Source organism: Rhinolophus ferrumequinum, chromosome 8 (genome assembly GCF_004115265.2).
Source record: "Rhinolophus ferrumequinum isolate MPI-CBG mRhiFer1 chromosome 8, mRhiFer1_v1.p, whole genome shotgun sequence".
Classification (NCBI taxonomy): Eukaryota; Metazoa; Chordata; class Mammalia; order Chiroptera; family Rhinolophidae; genus Rhinolophus; species Rhinolophus ferrumequinum.
Genome location: NC_046291.1, coordinates 63,589,365 through 63,616,020, shown reverse-complemented (window position 1 = coordinate 63,616,020; position 26,656 = coordinate 63,589,365). Strand labels below are relative to the sequence as shown.

The 26,656-nt window shown below is 36.9% G+C and overlaps 2 protein-coding genes across 14 annotated transcripts in view; one reads left to right on the top strand and one right to left on the bottom strand.

Moving 5' to 3' along the window:
- The window catches only part of CCDC148 (coiled-coil domain containing 148), a 224,129-nt gene extending 201,330 nt beyond the window's left edge, over positions 1 to 22,799 (bottom strand). The window contains 1 exon segment of the mRNA XM_033112425.1: positions 22,578 to 22,799. Coding sequence (XP_032968316.1) covers positions 22,578 to 22,623 — 46 coding nt within the window. The 5' untranslated portion in view covers positions 22,624 to 22,799.
- A 318-nt stretch (positions 22,800 to 23,117) lies between these two features.
- The window catches only part of PKP4 (plakophilin 4), a 227,473-nt gene continuing 223,934 nt past the window's right edge, over positions 23,118 to 26,656 (top strand). For 7 of the 13 annotated variants that reach the window (XM_033111701.1, XM_033111700.1, XM_033111698.1 and 4 more), the window contains exon 1: positions 23,118 to 23,378. The gene's annotated coding sequence lies outside the window, so the exon portion shown is untranslated. Of the gene's footprint in view, positions 23,379 to 24,071; positions 24,491 to 26,656 lie in introns of those variants that run through there. The other 6 variants (XM_033111699.1, XM_033111697.1, XM_033111695.1 and 3 more) reach the window with 4 other exon arrangements.

Sequence of the window (26,656 nt, the reverse complement as noted above, 5' to 3'; positions counted from 1 at the left end):
TGCGTGCCAGGTACTGTGTGAGGAGCTTTCTGGACATCAACCCACTGATTCCTCCCCACAATCCGAAGCCGCAGGCACTATTACCATGTCTTTGTTAGAAATGAAGAGTCGGAGGTACAGAAAGGTGAAGTAATTGCCGGTGGTCAAGCAACTCAGCATTGGCAGAATCACAGTGTGAACCCAGGAACTTGGTCTCCATCATCACGCTACAATTTTCAATGGTTTGGTGAATAACTCCTATTTATTGACTTTTGGTAATAAATTTGTGTCCATACTTTGGTTTCTGAGGACCACATTTTAACCATTTGGGTGTCAGGACAGTCGGTGGTTCTGAACTTTTGGAGGGACCTAAACACATTGCGAATATAACAAGTCATACCATGTTTCCCTGAAAATGAGACCCAGCTGGGCAATCAGCAATAACGCGTCTTTTGGATCAAAAATTAATATAAGACCCGGTCTTATTTTACTATAAGACTGGGTATAATATAACATAATATAATACCAGGTCTTATATTAATTTTTGCTCCAAAAGATGCACTAGAGCTGATTTTCCAGCTAGGTCTTATTTTCGGGGAAACACGATAGATACTTTCCCCAAAGGAATTCACCGAAGCACAGTGTGATGGCCCTGTAAGTGCACCACTCAGATCTTGCAGCGAGCTGCTGCCAGGAGAGGAAGTGACGGACAGCCCCAGCTGCTGTCCCCTTGGATCCATGACAGTGTTCACAACCACACCACACTTCCCCTGTGCTGCTTGGAGCCAATAACAGAGCATGGCAGGGGTACTGGTGCCAGTGCCTTTCTGCCGAGCAAAGGACGCCTTCAAGGAGCAACTTCCTATTGATGACTCCCCACCAGCCTGGCTGAGACTTTCTTGGAACTACACTGCAGTCTGAGACATTCTACGCAATCCTTCCTTCCCTTTCTCCCTTCACAGATACGTGTCAGGCCTGCTTTGTGATCTCACTGCTGCTTACTCCTGCTCCCTCTCCTTTATCCTCCATAACAGGCATTTCCCCATAAATTGAGCTTGTCTACTCCTGTCTTGATGTCTGTTTCTTTGAGGACCTGAAACGATACAAGGATGTTAAACATTGTACACCTTTTCAGAGGGTTAGAGCTTTAGATTCACTTGGGATCCCTTGGAGTGTAAGAACCAGGTTAGGAATCTCTGCAGATGGTACAATGAAAGTCAAATGAGCAATAAATACTAAGTCAATATCCGCATCATTCTGCTCTTATAGTTATAAGGATTTAGTCAATGATTTAAAAAACCATATCTAATCCAAATCTAAAACAATTAACTATACTTAAATACTGGTCAAATTATGGAAATGTATTATTTTTAAACAATTTAATGGAAAACAGGGGAGCCACAGAAATATCATAAATGAATTTTTTTTTAAATGTTTTCTTAAAAATTGGGTTTTTGGACAAAGCACTGGACCCTGTCATACTAAAGCCTGAGCTCAAATCCTAGCCTTTCTGGGCTTGCTGAGATATCTCCTAGAAGTCACTTAACATTTCTGGGCTAAAATTGCCTTGTTTCTAAAACGAAGGGGTTGAACTATTAATAGATAATTTCTAAGAACTTTTCATTTCTTAAAATTCGATCACAACATATGTTTCTGTCTGTGGTATAATTAATAAATAGTGCCAGTGAAATAAAGTGAATTCTAAGGCAAATATAATAATATCAATAATGTTATTTCAGAAGAAACTGATGATTACGTTTTAATTTTATTTTAAATCCTCAAGATCTGGTCCCTGACTTCTTTTACAGCCTTATAAATTATACTCTAGCAGCACCTTCTTTCTGTTCCTGGTTCCTCCAAAGGTCAACAACTCCTCTAGGGCAGTTGCATCTGGGTGGAAAGTAGTTCTGACAGCTTTTCAAATGGCTTGCTCCTTCTCGTGTAGTTCAGGTCTTGGTTCAAATGCCACCACCAAAAGACCTTATGTGATTAAGCTGTCCAAAATAACCCCAGTCCCATCCCCAACCATCTTTATCAAAATACCCTGTATATTTTCTTATCAGCAGTCACCACAATTTCATTGTGTGATTATCCATTTCTCCCCATTAGTATAGAATCTGTATGGGGCAAACATTTTGTCTGTCTTGTTGATCTATATCCCCTAGAATGATGCATGGAATGTAGGAACTATTAAGTAAATGTTTGTTACATGAACAAATGAATGAGCAAATGAATATATGCATGCTAAAGGAAACATACATTTTAACATTTAGAAAAGAAAAAGGAGTTCTAAAAATCATAACCCATTTAATTTTTTTTCTGAAAAATATTAAACTTGGCTCTGTGTGTTGTTTTTCACAACTAGAGAAGACAGTAACTCAAATGTAAACCAGAAGTAGCATCAGTAGTAGCTTTGGGCTGGGTTTTTCTGTGGGAGGTCAATAGAATTATATGCTGATCAATATCAAGATCGTGTTCTAACTAATTGAGAAAAAAGGCTTAATTTACTTAGCCTTTAATATTTGGAAATAAGAAACTATAAAAATAATCACATGATTTCCAAAGAATTGAAAATCACAATGCTTAATAATAAACTCATGAAATAGCTGTATGAAAATTTAATTAATATAGGAAGGTTATATTAAGAATGAGTCATACAGGTTTAAAGAAATCATTCTTTTTACACGGTAGTTCTTTAACTGAATTTGATGTCATAAAGTCCAAGGAACAGACACATTTAAAGACAACTCTAAATTTTTCATGATAAAATCATGGCTCACGAAGAAGTAGCAGAAAGGGTAAAGGTTTTGGAGCTTCATAAATCCTGTCTCTGGCACTAACTGAGCAATTCACTTAATTTATCTAGGCCTCCATTTTTAATTTGTAAGACAGGATTAGTAATGCATGTTTTACATTATTAGTAATACTAGTTTTGGAGATTCATGATACTGTAAAGCACCAAACACGAGACTAGGCACATATGAGATAATAAATGGCAACTAAGCTGCACAATAAAAACATACTGCCAGTGTGGTCTGGAGTATGTGCACGGGAGGGGAGAGATGTCAGAACTACCTCCACAAGCCCGTTTCCCTCACTAAAAACTGAATACTATTGTCCGCTTTGTGAAAATACACAACCTATTCAGTTGACAACTGACTGAAATACTTTGAAAGTAGGACTTTTTACCCCCTAGAAAGACAAGTGGCAAACAGCAAGTAGGAGGTGAATCTTTTAGTCATATTTAAAAAAAATAAAAATTGGTTCTCAAAAGGAAAGTTTACTTGAAATTAAATTCTTCTATGCTATTACCTTCAATGTTATTATTCTCATTTTTTAAGGCTATAAATAAACTGTCATTTAGAATATATGAAATGATGTACATTAGATAATACTAAATAAAGTAGTCAACATAGTCCATTTAGGATCTATCATGCTCACGATTCCATAAAAATAAAAAGACAATCATTGACTCATTCATTCATTCAACAAATATTTATATAGTGCCTGTTGCTGAAGACATGAAGCTTATTTTAACGAGGGGTAGAGTGGCAGTAACATCATTAGTTTTATACAATTATACACAAAATGCATGTTTAAAGGGAAAGGAAGGCTTTCTTGAAGAGATGGCATGAGCTGAAATTTATAGATAAATAATATTAATTGACGTGGAAATGGGTGTGATTTGAAGGCGGGAAAGAACATTCCAAACAAAGGTAATTGCATACGCTGAGATCCTATGGCAAGAAGAAAGGTGACATCTTCCAAAAACTAAAAGGCAGTATGACTCGGGAATAAATTGAGGAGTACTGTGGTAAGAGAAAGCAGAGAGGTAGGCAAATGCCAAAATATGTAGAGCCTTTTATGTCTTGTTTAGGATTAGGGTCTTTATCTTAAAATCAATGAATATCCATTGAAGAAGATGACATGCTTAGGTCTCCATTTTGGAAAATCACTTTAGCCTGAAGTATTGAGAACAGATTTGGGTGGATGATTAGAGGGGACTATACAGAGTTAAGAGACTGCTACAGTATGTCAGATGAGAAATGATACTTATCTTGGGCTAATTCAGCGGCTATGGTGAAAAATGGATGGAATAAAAAAAAATTTAAAGGCAAAACTGACAGGACTTGCTGCTGGGACAACACATAACAAGGCATATTCGGGGATGGCAGAGGAATAAGGGAAAGGAAAGAGTTCCAGGTCTCTCCCTGGCTTCTGCCAAGTACAACTAGATAAGATGGAGGTATAATTCACTGGAAGAGGACCAGGTTTGGGGGTGAGCGTTAGGGAAGGTGAGAAGATCACAATTTTATCAACTTGATTTTGAGTTGCCTTAGAAACATCCAAGCAGGTAGGAGGGTCTTGAGTATGTAAGAGCAGTCTTGGCTTGAGATAGAAGGCTGAGCGTCCTTGGTGACCTTTAATGTTGTTAGAGCCGAGATGTCCCAGGGAGAGAACATGAGATAAAAAGAAAAAGGGATCTATAACTAAACTTTAACAAATTCTAAGATATAATGCCCAGGTAGAGGATGAGAATGAAAAGGAATCTTACAAATGGCAAGAGAGGAAGGAGGAAAATAAGGTAAGTATGCGTTCTAGAAGCCAGTGGAAGGCAATCTTTTAAGAAGGAAGGAGCTAACAATATCCAATGCATAAGCATATACACACACACAAAAAGGCAAACTGTTGAAAAGCTTTTCTAAAGAATTAAGATAGTAATAACAACAATAAGAATAACAAATCAGACTTCTGCTTCTGACCATAGGGGAGTATCAAGAACTAGGCTTACCCTTCCACAGTAAACAACTAGAAAACTGGACAAAATATATGAAACCCATATTTTCACACATTGGGGGACAGGAAGAACATGTTTGTGATCACTGAGAAAAGAGAAACAAGCTGAGTGGGGCCCACGATTTCCCTGGCTCTCAGCCTGGAGTTATATTCTAGACCATGCAACAAGAAGGGGGTTTTTCTCAAGCATCAGTAGGCTTGATGAGTCAGAGATTGGCAGTCAGGGAAGCTAAGTTGTGAAGCAGAGCTCCAAAAAGGAGGGTGTTATGCAGAAAAATCAGCTCTGTGAGTCTGCATATGGTTCTCCAGTCTTTGCTGAATACTAAGAGGGGAAATAGTCCCAAGTCCAAGTAAATGTTAAATGAGAATATGTAAATTGAGCACCTACTAGAGTTCACACAGGGATGGGTGATGTTTTACTTTTGACCTGCCAGAGTGGAAAGCCCTTGTTAATCACCCTGGGTATTCAGTAGAGACTCCAGGAAGTTATGTCTTAGGAATAAGGCTAAATTTTTGTTTAGCATAAAGTCTACTCAGCATTCATTCTACCAAACCTTAAAAACAAGCCATGACCTGATCCACAAATCTTCATTGCTTGCTAAACAAAGCCCAACACTAATTTAAAGTAAGACAGCAAAATCAAGACAATATAACATTCACAATGTCTAGTAGCCACTCAAAAAGCATTAGAAATACCAAGAAGCAGAAAAAAGTTGACCGATAAACAAGATAAAAATTAGTAAACAGTAACAGATACAGAAATGACAGATGATAGGATTAGTATTAATGGACTTGAAAAAAGCTCTAATAAATGCTATAAACATGCTCAAGAGTTTAAAAGAAAACAAACAAAAGAGAGCAAGATAAAGAATCAAATTTAATTTCTAGAGCTAAAAATATTAAAATAGAAGCTATCTAAAATGAAGCACAGTGGGGGGAAAAGACCAAAAAGGAAAAGAAAAAATCAACAGAGCCTCAATGGTCTGTGGAAGCTCAAGACTAATATACATGTAAGTGGAGTTCCCGAAGAAAGTGAGAAACAGAAATGTTTTCAGAAATAAGGGTCAAAATGTTTCCAAATTTGAAGAAAATGATAAAACCACAGATTTGAGAATTCCAATGAACCCCTAGTATGACAAGCTTTAATAAAACCACACCGGGGCATAATAATCAAATTGCTGAAAACCAGTCTTGAAACGAAAGTCTTAAAAGCAGCCAGAGGGATAAAAACACACATAGTATACAGAGGAACACAGATAAGAATGGTCACAGATTTGTTAGAAACGATATAAATCAGAAGACAATGACACAAGACCTATAAAGTGCTAGATTAAAACAAAGAAAAACAAAAACCTGTCAACCTAAAATTCTACACACAGTGAATATATCTTTCAAGAACGAAGGCAAAACAAAGAATTTTTCGGACAAACAAAAGCCAAAAGAGTTTGTTTCCAGGAGAACTGCACCACAAGAAATGTTACATGAAGTTTTACAGGAAAAAAAAAGAATGATACCAGATGAAAAATATATATAGTGCTGTTTACATTGTATGTGGTTAAAAAAGGAATTATAACAACAGCACATAATAGGAGGGAAATGAAAATACTGTGAGATAAGGATCATATATAATGGATAAACTGAGAAAATATTATTGAATATAGACTGCAGTGAGTTAAATCCTAGAGGAATAACTATAAAATCATAACTAATAATCTCATAGTAGTAATAAAAATAGAATACTAAAAGCTACTCAATTAATCCAAAGGAGCAGAAAAATGCAAAGAAAATGAACAAAGACTAGATGGTACAAATGAAAAACAAAGAGCAAAATGGTAGGTTTAAAACCAACTATATTGATAAGTATAGTAAGAGTAAATGATCTAAACACTATAATTAAGTGGCAGATACTGTCACATTGATTAAAAAAACACACAACTATATGCTGTCCAAAAAATACACCTTAAATATATAGATAAATATATTTTAAAAGTATAAGAGTAGCAAAAGATATACCTTGTAAAAATAAATATAAGAAATCTGGAGTCACTATATTAATATCAGATAAGATATTGGAACATGATGTATTACCAGGGATTAGGAGGAGTTTTCTTAATGATAAAGGGGTTGATTCTTGAGGAATAGATAATAACTCTAAAAATGTTTGAACCCTGTAATAGAATTTCATAGTACATGAAACAAAAGCAGGAATACTTGACACAATAAATAAATCCACAATTAATGCTGGAGAACTCAAAACTCCTTTTCCAAGTAGTTGATACAAAATAGATAATCAGTTGTAAGGTTTGAACACTACAACCAACTTGATCTAATTGACATTCTTAGAACACTCCAACTAACAGTAGCAGAATAGATGTTTACTGTTAAGTGCAAATGGAAAATTAAGCAAGGGAGACCATATTCTCGGGTTTAAAACAGTAAGAAAATGGGTGTTAAATCATATAGAATATGTTCTCTGACCAGAATCAAAGTCTAAACAGAATTAAATTAGAAATCAATAACAGATAAACAATTGGAAAATCCCTGCATATTTCAAAATTAACATGCTTTTACAAACAGATTTATTGAAGTATAATTGACACGCAATACATTCCACATAAATTATACACCTTAATTTTGACATATGTAAATACCCATGAAACCATTACCACACACAATCAAGATACTGAACATATGTATGACCCCACAAAACTTTTCTTATGCCCTTTGTCATTAGTTCCTCTGTCCCTCTCTACACTACTACCCCTAAGAAACTACTGATCTGCATTCTGTCACTATAGGTTAGTTAGCATTTTTCTAGAGATTTATGTAAATACCATCACAAAATATGTACTATTTGTACTTACTTTTTCATTCAGGATAATTATGTTGACTTTCATCTATGTTATGTGTATCAACAATTCCTTCCTTGCTTTATTGAGTAGTGTTCCATTGCATGTGTATACCACAATTTGTTTATATATTCATCTGTTGATGAATATTTGGGTTGTTAACATAAACAAGACACTTTTACATAACCCATGGGTCAAAGTAGAAACGACAAAGGAAATTAGAAAATATTTTGAATTGAATAAAAATGAAACTACAATGAAGTGAAATTTGTGGATTACACTTAAAGCAGGGCTCAAAGGAAAGGCAATAGCTTGAACTACTAATATTAGTGGGAAAAAGAGCAAATTAAACCCAAAGTAAGCATAGAAAAAAAAGAATTAAGAGAAAAAAAACAATTAAATAGGATAGAAGTAGCAAACTTATTCCATAAAAGGCCAGTTAACAATTATTTCAAAGTTTGCAGACCATAGGGTCGCTGTTGCAGTTACTCAGCCCTGTTGTAAATGTGAAGGCCGCCACAGACACTGGGTAAATGAATAAGTATAACGCTAAACTTTATCTGAAAAATTAGGTAGTGGCCTGGATTTTGGCCACTGAGCTATAGTTTGTCAACACCTAAAGTAGAACCTAGACAACTAAAGAAAATAAATGTAGAATTTAAAGAAATGTAGAATTTTGAAAAAATTGGTAAAACTCATAAACTTTTAGACTGATTAAAAAAACAGGAAGAAGATATAAATTACCACTATCAGAAATGAAAAAAGGACCATCACTACAGACCAGAGACATATTGAAAGAATAACAAGGGAATATATTATAAACAACTTTATGCCAAGAACAACTCACGTGGAATGTACAAATTCCTGAATACAACAAATTATCGAAAATTACTGAAGAACAGAAATCTGAATAGCCGTACATCTATTAAATTTATTACATGGATTATTAAAAATCTTCTGAAAGACAAAATTCCAGGCCCAGAACATTTTAGGGTAAATTCTACCAATCTTTTAAGGAATAAATAATGCCAATCATAAACAAACACCTTCAGACATTAAAAGAGAAGGGAACATATCCCAAACCTTTTTATAAGGTTGGCATTACCCTGATACCAGAACCATAAAAGAAATTACAGGAAATCTGCAGACCAATGTCTCTCAGGAACAAACAGAAAACTCCTTAATAAATAGCATACTGAATCCAAAAATATACATAGACATTTCCCCAATGATTAGTGATGTCAAGAACCTTTTCATGTACCTGTTAGCCATTTGTATGTCTTCTTTGGAAAATGGTCTATCAATTCCTCTGCCCATTTTTTAAGTGGATTTTTTTATTGAGTTGTATAGCAATTTCTTACATGATCATGTAATATGTGACTTTTCCTCTTATGTTAGTATTTGAAATAAAATATGCTGAAGATTATTAAAAGATAAACTCTTTGCTATGTGACATCCTATGTCTTAGGAATTTAAATTCCTACTTTTGTTGATATATTTCTTTGTGAGCTTCAAACACAAGTACTTTATTGAGTAGTATTCAATAAATACTGGAAAAAGTACATGTACTTTTTAAAAGATATTGTTTAATATTGTTTTCTGTCCATCCTAGAAGAGTGTGAAGAAATGTGAAATATTCATTGATTTTTCTAGATTCAATACCTTCCATGTTCATCAGCTAGGCGCAATACGAGTTTTCTAAATGCTACAGAATTTTGACTTTTTACCAGTCAAAAATCTTTTCTTGTGCTTTTATTTTTTATGTGACGTACTTGTCATGCTCGCTCTATAGAACATTAGGTGAATGGGACTCCTTAATCAGAATGGGTAAGTACCCCTTCTTTAATAATAACTCATATAGTTAAATTTTGAGTTGGAAACTACACTTTGCACCCAAATTTAAATCTTGCTATTAGATTTGTCTGCCTTTTCCTTACTAAAAGAGCTGTTTATTTAAAAAATCTGTTTGATAAATTTAAAAGAGCCCCATTGTCAAAAACAAAAATTTGTAAAAGGTAGCTATATATTGAAAATGAATGTAATTGGCTTTTGTTCATGAATGGCCAATTCTATTTTATAGTTTGAAAGAGCTAAGAACAGATTGCTTCCCTTACATTGTTAGTAAAGAAACGTTTTCCTCAATTAATATTCTTTGCTAAGAATCGTTTTTTCCAGTACTTTTTCTCAAATGGAGTGTTATATAAATAGGCCTGCCCAAGGGACAAATTTTGAGATTATTTTCTTTACCATCTTAAAGTATAATAATTATGGCGTGCCAGTTCAGAATTGTGACAGAAAGCAAAAAGTTACATTTCAAACAGACAATTTACTTAGAGAAAAAGTTACCATATATCGTCGTTTCTGTAAATTAAATGAAAGGCACATTACCTGCAAATCATACCAGTCTTCCTCTTCATCATACTTTTTGCCCAACATTTACATCCCAGAAGTTTGGAAGGGAAAGGGCAGGGAGTTGGGAATAGAGTCACAAAAGGCTCCTGAACTGTAAGAACAGAGCATTCGACTCACCCAGAGCTATTCCTGTGCCTCAGCAGTACTGTGTCCTCTTTCAGCCTGTGCTGAAGTGATTACATTTTATGAGGGTCAACAGAGAGGGGTGCAGTAATCTCCAACATTAATTGAGCAATTACTATGAGCCGGGGACTATCCTAAAACCTTCATCTATTTTGATTCATTTAATTCTCACACTAATATTTGGGTAACACTGCTATTCCTATTTTGCAGAATAGGAAACAGAGGTCCAAGATCATGCAGTTGCTGAGGGGCAGAGACCAGATGCACACCCAGGCAGTCTGGCTCCACCGCCTATGCGCATAATTTCTCTGTTCTACTCCCTCTCCAGGAAGGGAGACAACTCACAGGTGGTGCTTCTCAACATACATAGAAGTGGACCTCTCTCATGCTTTTTTTTTTTTCTTTCTTTCTTTTTGTTTTTTCAAACAGCTGTTCCCCTGTTAAGGTAAAAATAAGGTCCTGGGGAGGGAAAGAAAGGCAAGATATGTGTGGGAATTAAGAGAAGAGTCAAATTTTGAACAAAGAAAAAGGAAGTCTTTTGAAAGAGAGTTTATGGAGAAACGAAAACAAAGAAGGTGATGGAAATAGACTTTAGGGCTATAGCAAAGTGATAAACATTTTCTTTCAAAAGAAAACAAAGCCAAGATTTAGAATGAGATCATTCGGTATTTCATTTTCTAAATGAATTAATCTAAACCCAGGGAAGATTTTAGTCTGATGCGTTTCACAGCTCAGTAAACACAGGGCTGGAGAGATTAATGCTTTGAAGGAGCAAGTAGCAAGGGAAGGCTAGAACCCAACCAGATTTCCTGACTGAGCTCAGTGCTCTTCCACCAACTGTGTCAAACACAGTTTGTCAGCGTTTAAAACACAGAAGTGGGAGTCATTAGGGTTTTGACTCAATTCCAAGAACAGAAAAATAACTGCACTGTATACATACTAAAGATTAAACACAAAAATACCTGAAGGTATCATCTTCTCAGTAGACAAATAATATTGTAGGAGAGCAATGTAGATAAAGTAGTCATTTATAAATGCAAGGAAGAGAATTATTGGTATAACTGCATATTTTTTCCTCTATTGTTTTATCCTTATAAAACTTTTAAATTGACATTATCTTAGTTTTGGAAAATTTAGTCACACACACACACACACACACACACATATATCAAACACAGTGAAATGTCTAAGTGATATTAATTCTTCTTTATTAGAGAGATTGATAAGGTTGAATGGAAAGAGTCTTAGGCTAGTAGTTATATGGTCAGTATCCATGCTGGTTTGTAATCTCTAAGGTTTTTTTTCCAGCTCTATAATTCAATGATTTTAGAAAACTGATCGTTTAAAAAACATTGGATTAAAACATTATATTTAAGTATATTTGACCAATGAGATTATGATGTACCACGTCACATAAGCCTATGAGAAAACTGTACATAGAGGCTTCAAAAAAGGGAGATATACAAGAAGTTAATAAAATGCTGAAGATTATGTTACCTATGGTAGTTCAGACTATGTTAGTTGATAAAGACATTTTTTACCTAATAGTGACAAATAGAAGGAACAAAGCAAAAAGAAAAGTTAACGCAAAGTGGAAATGAGGAGTCCTTTTCTGAGATAAATTCTTAGATACCAAACACCCTTTTGTTTATGATCAGATGTAGGTACAGTAGCATGCTCATACTAAAAGTTCGTAAGTTTACGCATTTTACATTTTTTTAAGTTTAAAAGTTAACCATTACTGTTTGTGAGAATGGAGAAGTATATTAAGCCTCACTTTCATATGTGGGGCAGAGGCAGTGGAAAAATAAGTGACTTTTGCAAGGTCAAATAGTAAATCATTGAAAGCCTAGGATTTTGAAATCAGGTTTTCTATTGACCATAAAAATCCATTAATTCTGTGTGGGTAGAGTTTTTTTCTTTTCTCAAATTTTCTACTTTATAGCAACTTCTTGAGTCTTCATTTTATTGTACGTTTTTTACTTATGCCTCACTTTTACATCATTTGGATGTGCCAAAAGAATACTCTTCTCAATACCACTTGAGATTTCACTGACTTCACTCAGGTTAGATCATGCTAATGACCAGCGCCTGTGATGATGTTATAGATCAAAATGTGTCTAAAAAAAAAATGTTAAAAAAAAAAAGAAATGTGTCTTATTTGAGGTAAATCATCTAAGTGATCTTCAAGACAAAGAAAAGAGAAAAAAAAGATGAAAATGTAGTCTTCAAAGATTTATTCCTACTACCTGGGGAACACAGAAGAGAAAAACTTAACAATGAACAAAAACAAACAAACCAAAATATGAAGGAAAGAACGTACATTTATTTTATCTAAAGATATTGCAAAGCTGAGGTCTCCAAACATTCTCAAACACATACCTCTATTAATGAACGTCTTTGAGCACACACTTCTAAAATTATTTAGTATAAATTCTTTAAGTGTAATATTGTGCTAGCATTATGTAAATGAAAAAACACAAATATAGAAAAATCCATAAGTACAAAAAAAAATATTGCCATATACAATGTTGATAATTTAAATACATTTTAGTGAGAGTTATGCGATGGAAAATGTTGCATTACCTTGAAAATCTTGGTTTAGTTCATGATCATAGAAGAATTCAAAGTCTAAGTTCAGATCATTCCCATACTTAGTTATAAAGGCTGTAATAACTAATACAGATACTGCAAAAACAGAGATGGAAGTAGTGCGACATTGGCTTCATGTACACAATTATGATACTCAAATTTCAATTCCATTCATTAATTACACAAAGTTATAGTTTAGTCTTTTTCTTTAGTAAATTTCTGACTTCCCTGATGTCAATCAGTTTTCCTTGCAAAGTTTTTTTTTTTTCTTTAATGTTTAACAAGTGGGGTCTAAATCCACTGAAATGCCATTTGGAAGATTTTCCATCATGTTAGAAAATTGTTTCCAAATTTACTAAGTGCGCATATATGAAAGTTTTAAGATGATGTGCTTATGTCATTTAAAAAATTTTTATCTGTAATAGCTTTATTGAGATCTAATTTACATTCTACAAAAATACATCCATTATTAAGAGTACAATGTAATTATTTCAAATAAATGTATAAATTTATAAAATTCATAAAAATAAATTGTGCAATCATCAGCACCATTCACTTCTAGAACATTTCCATCACCTGAAAAATTTCTGTCGTAACCACTTGCATTCCATATTCCTAACCCAGCCCAAGATAATAGCTGGTCTGTTTTCTGTCTCTCTCTATTTCTTTTTTTTTTTGGAAGTGCAACATGATACCAGTTTGTGGCTGGCTGTTTTCCTCTTGGCATAATATATTGGAGGTTTATCCATGTTGCAGCATGTATCAGTAGTTCATTATTTTTATTGCTGAATATTAATCCATTGTGCCATAAATTATCTAATCATTAGTTGATGGACATTTGGATTATTTCTAGTTTTTTTTTTCTATTATGAATAGTACTGCTATTATTCATGTAAAAGTCTTCATGTGGACATATGTCTTTATTTGTTTGAGTAGATTTCTAAAACTAGAATTGCTGGTTTATAATTGGTTTATATTTTTAAGAAACTCTCACATGGTTTTCCAGAATTTATGAGACTTCCCGTTTTCCACATCCTTGGCATTATCAAATCTTATGCTTATCCTCATTCTAGTGGTTGTGTAGTGGTATTGTATTGTGCTTTTAGTGTGCATTTCCCTAATGATTAATCATGTTGCACATATTTTCATGTATTTACTAATCTTTTGTATAACTTTTTGGTGAAATGTCTATTCAAATATTTTGCACAGTTTTAATTGAGTTGCTTTCCTCCTTCTGAAATTTAGAATTTCTTTACATATTCTAGATATGTCACTTATCATATTATGATTAGCAAATAATTCTTTCCTAGTCCATAGCTTGTCTTTTCATTTTCTTACTGTCTTTTGAAGGACAAAACTTTTATTTTTTTATTAAGTCCAATTTATCAATTTATTCTTTAATGGATCATAATGCAGATTTCTAGGAAATCGTTGCCTAAAGCAAAGTAATAGATTTTGTATTATGTTTCCTTCCAGAAGTCTTCTAATTTTAGTCCTTAGGTCTATGAAGTACATTGAGTTAATTTTTCTGTATGGTGTACGAGTATAAGTTCATTACTTAGCATATAGTTGTCTAATGATCCTAGCAGCATTTATTTTTTTAAATATTTTTATTAACAGTTGACATGCAATATTATGTTTCAGGTGTACAACACAGTGATTAGACATTTATATAACTTACAAAGTGATCACCCTAATAAATCCAGTACCCATCTGATACCATATGTAGTTATTACAATACTACTGACAATATTCCACATGCTATACTCTACATTCTCATGACTATCTTATAACTACCAATTTGTACCTCTGAATCCCCTCCCCTACTTCACATATCTTGCCACCCTCCACTCCCAAATCTGGCAACTATCAAAATGCTCTCTGTATTTATGTGCTTTTTTCTGTTCTGTTTGTTCATTTATTCTGTTCTCTAGATTCCATATATAAGTGAAATCATGTCATTTTTGTTTTTCTCTGTCTGACTTACTCCATTCAGCACAATACCCTCTAGGTCCATCCATATTGCTGCAGATGGCAAGATTTCATATGGCTGAGTAATATTCTACTGTACATATGTTCTCTTGCTCTCTTTCTCTCTGTCTCTCTTCTTTTTAACAATTCCTCCATTGATGGACACACAGGTTGCCTCCACATCTTGGACATTGTAAATAATGCTGCAATGAACATATGGATGCACATGTCCCTTTGAAGTAGTCTTTTGAGTTTCTTTGAATAAATACCCAGAAATGAGATTACTGGGTCCTTCATTGTCTCATTATAGCCTTGGTTTTAAAGTCTATTTTGTCTGGTATTAAGTATTCCAAGCCAAGCTTTTTTTGTTTGTTCGTTTCCATTTTCATGAAATGTCTTTTTTCCACCTCTCTACTTTCAGCCTGTGTGTGTGTCTTTTAATGTGAAGTGAGTTTCTAGTGGACAACATACGTAAGGGTCTTGTTTTCTTATCCATTCAGCCACCCTATGTCTTTTGATTGGAGCATTTAATCCATTTACATTTAAAGCATTTCTTAATAGCTAAGCAGTTATTGCCATATTATTATTCATATTGTTTTATCTTTTTTCTTATTCTTGAAAAAGTGTCTAACATTTCTTGTAATACTGGCTTGGTGGTGATAAACTCCATCAGTTTTTCCTTGTCTGGAAAGCTCTTTCCCAGTCCTTTGATTCTAAGTGATAGCGATAGCTTTGCTAGAGTAATCTTGGTTTTCCAAGATTTGGAATATCCACTTTGAATATTTCATGCCAATACCTTCTGGACCCAGTAGCATTTCTTAAAAAGACATGCATTTCCCCATTGAACTACCATGGCATCTTTATAGAGAACCAATTGACATAAATGTAAGGATTTATTTCTATATTTTCTATCCTATGTCATTGATCTAAATGCCTATCATTATGCCAATACTATATTCTATTATTATAACTTTATAGTAAGTTTTGAAATTAAATATTGTAATTCCTCCTGTTTTGTTGTTTGGGGGATATTGTTCTTATGTATGTTCATTTTAAGACTGGCTTGTCAGTTTCTGCAAAATATGCTTGCTGGGATTTTGACAGGGATCACACTGAATCTATTTATCAGAGATCATATACTTTTTTTCTAAAATTTTTCCTTTTTGTCATGTTATTATGAATGGAATTGTCTTCTAAAGTTCATTTCCAAATTGCTAGTTCCTAGGATACAAAAATACAACTAATTTTTTTGTTTGTTTTTTATATTGGTCTTGTATCTTATAACTTTGCTAAATTCATTTATTACTTCAAGTATTACTACTATTTTTTGGTAATTCTTTAGGATTTTCTATGTATAGGTTTATCTCATTTATGAATAAAGACAGCTTTATTTTTTTCCAATCTACATGCCTTTAATTTAGTTTTTCCCTGATTACATGGCTAAAACTTCCCGTACAGTCTTACATAAAAGCATGAGAGTGGACACCATTTTATTTTTAACCTTAGGAAGAAAGCATTGTCTTTTACCAAAATGTGAGGTCAGATGTAACTTTCTTATAAATGTACTTTATCAGATTGAGGACATGCTTTTCTATTGCTAATTTGTTGAACATTTTTATATGAATGGATGTTGGATCTTGTTAACTGCTTTTCTGCATTTATTTTCTTGATTTTGTTTTTATTTTAAAAATCTATTAAATTACAGCAAAGTAGAACAATTCCTGACTTCTGGTTCCTGACATGGTAATGTACTAGCAGATGCTGTTGACTTGTTCCCCTAGTCCAACCCAAAGCTGTAACCAGTTGTTTGCAAATCCTGTGACAACAGCGAGCTGAACTGGTGTATAAAGGAAACAGGGCCCCAGGAATGGAAAGAGCCAAGTACCATACTTGGATGATAGAATGTGGGGAGAACTCTTGCATGTGATTTATTTTCTCTTTGCTACTGCTTTGGTCAGCTTATTGCCACCTTTATGAAGCACACAGAAAGCTTTGGAGTTAAGAAAATAATGAGGTCATATTTTCCAATAATTTATTTTGGGGAAAGAACTTTAAATTTAGTATTTTAAATAGCATTTTAGTGTGGTGATCATTTGATATCGAGGGTTGGCACTGAGTCAAGAGCTGCTTTATAAAAGGAAATTAATTGTTGACTTGTCAGGTGCCTCGCGTCTGCCTTTTTTAGCTTTGGGCTTCACTCAAAGCTGACAGTTGTATGGGTTATACACAGCAATTAGCATACTTTCAACATGGGTCCATTTATGAGGACTGTCACCTTCATTTTTGACAGTTTTGTTATTAGGGTGGTACAAAAGTAATTGTGGTTTAAAAGATTAAAAATAATTGCAAAAACCACAATTACTTTTGCACCAACCTAATAGATATAGAATTCTTGATTGAGATTTTTTCTTCTTTTAACATTTTGAATATGTCCTTCACTGCCTTCTGGTTTCTTTTGTTTCTTATAAGGCAGCTATTAATGTTGTTGTTGTTCCCCTGTACATGATGAGTTGTTCTTCTCTGTTGCTTCAAAATTTTTCATCTTTGTCTTTCAGCAGTCTATGATGTACTTAGTTGTGGTTCTCTTTATGTTTATTCTATTTTGGATTATTGAGTTTCATGGATTTGTATATTAAAATTTTTATAAAATTTGGGAACTTTTAGGCCATTGCTTCTTTAAATAGTTTTTTATATACCCTTCCAACCCTCCTTCCCTTTTTGATCTCCAAACTATCCCACAACTTTCAGGGTCTCTGTTAATTTTTCTTCAGCTTTTTTTTCCTTTCTGTTCTTCAGATTGGATAGTTTCTGTTGGTCTAGAGTTTCCATTTGGTTTTTTCCACAGCTTCTATTTCTCTGTTGAGAGATGTTACTTGTTTAGTCATTTTTCTTTCAAGTTTTTCAACATATTTATAATAGCTGTATTGGATTTGTTGTCAACTAAATCTAATAAGCTGGCCCACTCTGCATATTTATTGGTGACACATTTTCCTGAATATGGGTTATACTTTCCTGATTTTTTTTTTTTTTTGCATGTCTCATGTTTATTTGTTGAAAACTGGATAGTTTAGAAAAAAAAATTATAGCAATTTTGGATAAAGTTTGGTTTTCTCTTGAGAGGCTTTTTTTCTTCTATTTTTTTAATTGCTGGATCTTAAACTTCATAATCTATTTCCCCTGCAATGGGGGACACAAACGTCTCTGGTAAATCTTCTGATTTTATTTTTATTTTAAAGCCTGGTTCCTAAAAAATTAGTATAAATTTATAAAACAAATATAAATTCCAATACATTCTTTCGATACCAATGGTGTGGCAAAATGATTCTTCCTTGAAAAAGCAATCATATTGCTCATCTTCTCAAAGTTCTTCTCTTGTCCTCAACTTCAAAGAAGAAGAACTGAGAGGTGAAGAATATAAGGCTTTGAGATTGCGGAGTCGGGAGGAATAGACACCACAATAAATAAAGTTCTTTTACTCAACTTAGGTTGACAATGTTTGCAACTAGACAGATCATTCATTTTCTATTCTTTGCTTGTTAGAAATTTTTAGACTGTTGCTCATCATAGTCCAACAAGATGGTCATAAAATATGTTTTGTGTTGTTGTGAAATACTTGCATAATATTTTAGTGAGAGACTCACTAAAGGCAAACCATGAAAAGAATGGCTTAGGGGTAAACATAAGCAGTAGAAATCTTTCAGGTGTACAATTCTGTAATACATCATCTATATATCACATTGTGTGTCACCCCATTACATTTTAATTTTAAAAAAAGAAAGAAACAGAAATCTTATGGAATAAAAAATGAAGTTTACTCTGCTTTCATGGGTAGAATAGTAACCCAGAAAACATCAAGACCAAGGCAGTTGCTCTCTCTGGCTGTCTTGTTCTCAATTCCAAATTCCCAGGAGAAAAATCTGATCGGCACTGTTACAGGTTGTGGGTCAATTGTCAGCCTATGAATTGGCTACATTTAAATCAGGTCCCCATCAAGGCTGGTACCATGGGCCAGATGGAAGATCATGAGCCCATGCAGGGCTACCTACTGCAAGGGTTGTGGAGATAAATACCTGGAAACACGTCTGTTATATCTACCAGATGTTGATGCCTCTCTGATTTTATGAAGTTGTTAAATTCTCAGGATTGTACTGTGTTCAAAAAAGACAGAACATCTTGAATGTTTCAAATGGAAAAAATGTAGGTAACCCTTATTTAACCTGTTTGACAAAGCTGAGTTTCAACTGTTTTCCCCCCATGCACAGAATTTTATAGCCTTAGCTCTGAATATAACTTGATGCCAAAGCACGTCAGTCCTTTTCACATAGGTCCCCTCCCTCATAGAGGGGTCCAAGTAAGTCCCGGTTGAGGTAAGATCTGAGGCCTTTCTCTCTTTGGAGGCTACATGGCAAAAACCTCTACTCCACTCTGCCACACATTACCTCACTTTTCCACTTTGGAACTCTGGTCCCATCTTTTTCTAATTACCTCCCAATATTACCGATTCTAATTTTTCATTATTGGAAGGTCAATTCTGCTAAGGACTAAATAAAAGGTTTAATGAATGTTGGCTTTTCTTAGTGTGAGAAACACTTCCGTAGTCTAAGGCACTGTGATATAGTCATGACCATGATATGTACCCTATTCTAGGAGAGAAAGCTCACAGAGATAAGTATAACATTGGATACAGAGTGTTAAGTGCCACCGTAATATGTTAAAGCAGAAATCATCCTCTCCACCGAGGGGTGAGGTCAGGAAATTTTCAGAAAAATCTTTACAGGTAACTATTGGGCTGGGCTCAAAGGGCAGGGGAGGATTTACATATTCAGAGAACGGGCTGGAGGTGAGGCATGGCCAATTCTGAAATCTAGAGCAGAAATTCTAAACTCTAGGATCTCTTTTTAGGACCAGTTTATTTCATTGCTTTCTTTCCTTAATTTGCACCCTGTATGTTTTAACATTTCTTTTAAAAATAAAAAAAAACAAAAAACCCAGTAGCAGCTATCAGTGTACATTTTGAAGTTATTATCTTCAATGCCTTCACCTTCTCTATATACATCCAAACTGAGAAGATAAGGTGTTCCTGCTCCCCCCTTTTCCTTGCGGCCTCTGTTAATATGAAAACAACAAACATTGGAAAGTTACAAAGTTTTCATAATCATGAAACGTTCAGGTTGACTTCTTTCTGGGATGGTCACTAAAATGTTCCCTTGGATTTGCTGTTTACATTTGTTCTTAAGGGTGGAGCTCACCAAACTCCTTCCTTCTTTCCAACATTTCTAACTTGCCCTAGGCCCCAGTCAGCCTGAGCAGAGACTCCTCTTTCTTTTTTCTAATCTGATTTGCCCTAGGCCCCTCTTCCCACTCTTAATTACTAGGAGTTAGTCCCACACAGGTAGTGCAGCTAACAAGTAAAGCTCACCTTCTCAGGTACATTTGCATTTCTATGGACCCTCAGGGTGGGAGACAATGGTTTCTCACCTTCACTGGAAATCTTGAATTCAGGCACTGCAATTTGCAAGTAAACAACACTTTTGTAGGAGAAACCTTTATGCAAAATGAGTTAGGATTTTGAATCTTCAGAATCATTTTGGTTATATTCAAGGGCCAGAATATTGAGGGTGATAAAAATAGAAGCCCTGAGAAATTCCCTTCAGACTGTTTCTTGGTGAAAGGAATGGCCAACAGATAGAGATGGAGGTAGGACAGAAGGAAGGTGGTTTTATAAAAAGTCAGATACTTAAGGCACAGTGAAAAAAATATTAAAGGATGGAACACATGACCAAAGACAGAAATTATAATCAGCAGAGCAACATCCTGGAGGAGGAAGAAGAAGAATGACCCATGTTTAGGAGCACAAGTGGAGCATGAGCTTAGAAGAGAAGTATAGACACCCCTTCTCAGCCAGGACTGAAGGAAGTGATGAAGTTTAAAAATTGAAACTGAGGTCTAGGAAAGTTAAATTGAGGAAGCTCGTGGTGGATGCCTCAGTCAAAGAAAAGGCAAAATCATTTGCAGAACTAGAAGACCAAGTACAGTGGGAGCTTAAGGACAGCAGAAATAGGACAGGTTTGGGAGAAGTGCCTTGGATAATGTCCCTAGATAAGCATCCTTGATAATTGATCACCCTACTGATGAGGAAAGGAATTTAGAGAAACAGTGAAGACCCAGCCAAGTATGGATAGCATAAACTTATAGTGGAATAAAATTTCTTAACCTTATCTAGTAGTTCAACAGCAAGTTCAAAAGAAACTTTTCAACAATTATGAAAAGAATAATGTTGAATGAAAACATTTTAGGTGACAATAATCATGGTGGATTTTAGTAACGTTTTAATCATTACAAACTTGAAATACATAATACCAAAACACTCTTCAAACATGTGACCTGGGAAAAATACAAGAAAATTATTGGAGTAAAAAAATGAATTGGTTCTTGTTTTATTTTTTCCATGCTAGCCTAAGGCAAGAAAAAGGGATACATATATCAATTTTTTTTCTTTTCATTAGACTCATCTCCCTTTCATCTAATAGTATTTTTTTTAAAAACACTAAATCATTGGTATCGTGTTAGTGCATTAAAAATAAGTCTTATTTATATAAAAATTGCATTTTACCTTTTCTATTCTCCTATAAACAAACACAAAAGAAAGCCAGAAATAAAAAGCATGATGATCTAATTTCCATGATGGCAAAGCATGAGATAGCATTCCATAGCCCCTGGTGATTCCTTCCCAATTCTGAAACTAGGGGGAACACTCACATGTTCAGTTGTTTTGTTCTGCAGTCCAACCCTGCATAGGATTGTCAACTAAGTTGAAATATTACTACAAATTGTGAGAGATATTTTTCCAATCAAAGCACCACATTAATAATTTCTATCTATGTTTGTAATCTTCAACTACAGTAAGATAAAAAACAACAGCAAAGCATATTACCAACTTAAAGTTCTGGACAGTAGGTAGACATATAGTTTGCTGAAGCATTAATCCGTTTCTCTCAACAAAATACTCGTAATTTCCAAAATCCTATTAGCTTTCTTTAACAATATGGTCAGCCCCAACTGGAGGGGCAGTAACATACACAGTCTTCTTACTAAAGAGATTGGTATAAAAAAATAGCAAAACCACCAAAAGAAGGAACCTAAGAATATTAGTGGCTATATGATAGAGCAATATAATGCTTAAAAGCCTAATATATTCATGAAGTCTCATTTTAGGAGCCAGTATCTAAATATGAAAATTATTTACCAAAAACAGTTGGTATTGACAAACAAGCACAACGTAACTTTAAATAAAAGATGAGATTTGTTAAAAGATCAAGATTTTTGTGTGTACCGATTCCATGGCTCAGTGTTGTTGTTGTTTTCTTCCATCAAATTTAGACATCATCTGGAAAATACCCTGAAAACAAAATCCATCAACTGTAATCTATTTCCTTCACTCTCTTGTGAAATCATTAGAAACACGGATTGACTCTGTCACCTGTCTTCCCCACCCTGTAACCTCTTAAGGGAAAGAGCAAACATCTGTCAGCTCATAGTGCAGAAAGCACACACAGATAGGTGTTTAATAAATATCCTTCAACACAGAGATTAGAGGATTGCTTCGGGAAGCAGGGAACACATTATCTTCTGTGTTGAGCTTATGACATACAATATGTCAGTTTCCTTATCGAACTATCATCCAAAGGAAATCCTTTTTGAATCTCCTTTATGTAGGGCTGTAAGTTTGAAGACCCAAAAATTAGAGGCAAGATCCGCCCTAGGCAAGGAGTGGTTGGGAAGAACAAGTAGAATTCAGGAGTTTCAGTGACGTCAGGAGGAAGCAGCGATTTAAGGGGTGGGGAGCAAACTCACCTGGAGAAGCAGAAGCTGCACTCATATCTCTAGGGTCAATGGGCATAGCCTCAGGGGCTCCCCAGACGCGGGAAAAGAGAACGACCTCCAAGGCTCTCACCTTCAAGGATTGGGGCTCAGCTGTTCCTGCCTTTGACGCCAGGAACAAACCCTACCTTTCACTGCTGGAGCTGACAGAAAGGCAAAGCAAAAGCTACGCCAAATGTTAAAGCCAGCTCCCGGGAATCCCCCTGTACTTCTTTCCCCCACCCCCCTCCGGCGCCCAAAGCCACCGACACCTTCCCTCTCACTCTCCACCTTCTCCAGGCCCTCACGCTCTTAACAGCATCGGTCTCTATGGCAACCTGAAACCGCAGTTCCCATTGGCCCGTTCAATATGAGGGCCGGGCCAATAGGGAGGGCCAGCCTTTTCCTTCCGACCAATGGGGTTGGCGGGGAGCCGGTCTGGGGACGGCGGCGTGCTGACGTTCCCGGGAGCCCAGGGCTGGCTGGGCAGGCGGGCTAGCGGCTGGGCGGGCGGCGGCGGCCTCTGGGCAGCAGAGGGGGCTCCGGGGCTGAGTCTGTGTCGTTGCCGGCCGCAGAGGCGGCACCATGGGCACCGGGTAGAGGGGCAAGTTGGCCACCGCCGCCGCCGGGGGTGGTGGGAGAGCCGCTTCGGGGGAGGGGGCGGGTGGGGGAGGGAGGGGCGGGCAGCCGCTCCGCCACGGCACTTTTTTAATTTTTCGGGTGCCGTAGGGGCGACCCCTCGGCATTGCTGTCCCTGATCCCCGGAGCGACGACGGCCGCTGCCTGACCTGGAAAGTAAGTGTGCGGGCTCTCTGGAGAGCGCGGAGACTCCTGCCCACGAGACCCCCGGCCCTCGGCCCCTCGCGCCCCAGCCGGGACCTGCCTGCGAGGGGCACGGTGGGGGGACGGGCGCCTCCCTCCCGTTACTCCGTCCCCACCGCCTCGCGGCCGCCTTGGCTTTCCTGCCCCGCCTCGTGTTCCTGCCCGCACTCGCCTGCCTGCTCCCCTCCCCCCGGCAGGCGCACAAGTTTCACCCTCCATTTGCTTTTCCCGGTGATTCCTCTCCTCGGGTCTCCCCTACATACCGCGCGTGACCCCTCCCCACCTTGGCCTTTTCTCATCCAGAGCGCCCAGCCCTGAACTGGAGCGCCACGCCGAGCCCTCCTGGACGTCTGCCGGGAGGTTCCCCAGCTCCTGCCCGCCTGGCACGCCGCCCCGCGCCCCCAACACCCCGAGGCGCCCGCCTTCCCCAGCTTTCGGAGCCGTCTGTCCATCCCTCCCGCCCCAGATCTTGCATCCTGGCTCTCTCCCCTCCCTCCCACGCCCCTGCTGCCGCGCGGTCTCGCGTTTGCCCCCGGAGCCCCGCACTCCAGCGGGTCCTGCCCACCCGGCTCTGTCCAGTGCGCCCTTCTTTGCTCGCGGCGTTTGCTCACGCTCCACCCCTCCCGGTTCCCCAGCTCCGAGCTTCCCTGGCTATCCTCCTGCGCCGCCGCTTCCTCCTTTCCCTGCCAGTAGTTGAAGTGGAGCTGCGGCACCTCCCTGGCGGATCGGGTGTCCCTGCCCGGCGCTGGGGCTGCCCGGCCCTCTCCTTTTTACCCCCTACCGGGGAAGCGAGGGGGTGAGCCGCGGGGCCGGGGTTTGGCTGCATGTTGGCTGAGTGCGACAAACAGCGAGCGCGGGCACTGGAAGCGCCGCGGCGGCCGTGGCCGCTTGGGGAGCAGCAATAGGCAGGTGTCTGTGTCCGGGGGGGACGCACGCCGCGGGCTCGTCGGCTGGCGACAGATTGTGCAGGAATGCGAGGAATGCACCAGGGGCATAGTCCAGAGGGCCCGCCGCGGCTGCACTAGAGCCTTCCTGGCCCAGCTCCGGCCGCGCAGTCAGAGGTCACCGGAGCATCTTTGGAGCTGGTGAGGCTCGCTTCACTCCTCTCCTCCCCTTGCCTCTTCATGCGGCAGAGAGGGCGGCGGAGGGGAAGCGCGGCAGTTCTGTTGGGCTTCATCTAGCCTTTCGTTTGGGTTTTTGCTGCATTGGTCTCCAGGACCGTGAATTTGGGGCCAGTGGCAGTGTAGCTAAGGTTATTGATCACTGCACACGGTTCTTGGCAAGTTTGGTTTGCAAGGTTTTAATTGTGCCTGGTTTTTCCGGGGGTTTTATGAAAACCTGCAGGAAAGGGTGCAGAAGGTTCTTAGAGTAATGAGCTTGCAGCCAACGTTTTTTAGCTCTATCAAAAAATGTCTGTTAATGCTCATGGACTGCGATGTACTGCAAAAGAGATCTTGAATGCATCGCTTTGCTGTCATAAGAATTGGAATTTTTCTTGTCATACTGGGCTGTGTTTAGACCTCTTATAATATATAATGAGTAGAAACAGAGAAGCAGTGTTTGGTCAGCGATGGGACAGATAGAACTGTCTGGTACAGTTAAATTCGGGGCGTGTCAGTTACCATTGAAAGTAACACGGGGACAACACAATCATGTATATTTAAAGATGTAATTTATTAGTGGAGGTCGCAGCTTTTTGTTTTTTTTTTTCTGAGTTTGAAAAAAAATTAACACAGCCCTACAACTTTTAAAGAATGGTAATTATTATTGTGTAAAATCAATAATGATCAGTATACATTTTTGGTCAAATTTTATTTTCCTTAATGAAGAAAAGCAAATTTTTGACAGAAGATAATTTTCTAGAATTGATCTTAGATTCTTTTATTTTAAAAGGGAAGGTAGAAGACTGCTTCTCTTTTTCAATGCAATATGTTGCTATAGAAGTATCTTTTTGATGCCTGTGTAACAGTTATGGAAAATGGCAACCTGAAATGAGAACAACCGGTGTTTAAAACAAGTGTTTCTGATGTTGAAAAGCATACAATGTGTGCTTTTATTTGACACAGTTTGCTTTGGAGGTTGAGTTTACTATAAGCCTCTCCAAACTTGGTTATTTTGTATCAGATTCAGGAATATAAATTGGTTGTCTAGCTGTCTTCCAGCACTCACTTTGGGTGGATCAAGGGCATTCAAAAGTATAAGATGAGCACCTTTTAGTTAAGGACCTAATGGAAAGGAGAAATAGAAAAGGAAAAAAAACTGCACTGGGAAAGGTTGTGTGTTTTGGCTACTACATTGTTTTTCAGGTATGTCCATAATATGTAGACCTTCTAATTTAGAGGTTGAACTCTTAATTAGAGTTAGCAACACTGTAGGATATTGGAAGGTGTTTGTAGATGCCAACAGGAAACTTGTTATGTAACAATATCATATTACAGCAGAGTTTAACACGTGCTTATTTGATTTGATGGGAAGATTAGAAGTAAAAGCACATTTAGTTTCTGTTACACTAGAAATTGAAGTAGCCCATTCAATATATAGATAATGCATATGCAGGATTGGCTGTACAAGTAAAGTTTTACCCATTCAAGTAAAGGTAGGCTTTCAGTTAGAAATGTATTCTATTGTTATAGATATTTGAAGAGAGGAAGTTTTTAAACAGGTGATAATCCACAATTGAAAACAACATGTACTGTGTTTTGACTAAGTACATTCCTTCCCCACCCCCCACTATTATATAAGGAGAAGGTGCTGCATTTCATGTTTTACATGTTATACTGAAGATTCTGATTTGGGAAACTAAATGTCCAGTTTATATACTGTTTTTGGATAGAGATAAGGGAGCAGGATAGTGATGAAAGCAAAAGAGAAGGCAAGCAGAAATAGGGGCAGCTGGCATTCATCCAGAAAAATATGTGTGTTATTGTTGTATTTGCAAGCTGAATAAACCAAAATCTCATTCTGTGAATAATTCTAATATCATAATTTGAATTTAAAGAAACCACTACCAAACTCAGTTTAATGAAAAGTTTAACAATTGAATGACCTTGAGTATTTGAATTAAGTTTATATATAAAGTCAGAAATGCAATTTTCTTTCTTTTCTGAGCTATATAAATTAAGAACATAAATTAAAAATTTTAAATCCATTTAATTTTTAAAAATCCAGTTATTGCCAATTTTAAAACTGAATGATTTCCATGCTGCTGATCAGAGATTGATTTAAATAGAGAATTTTCATACCCTAGCTGA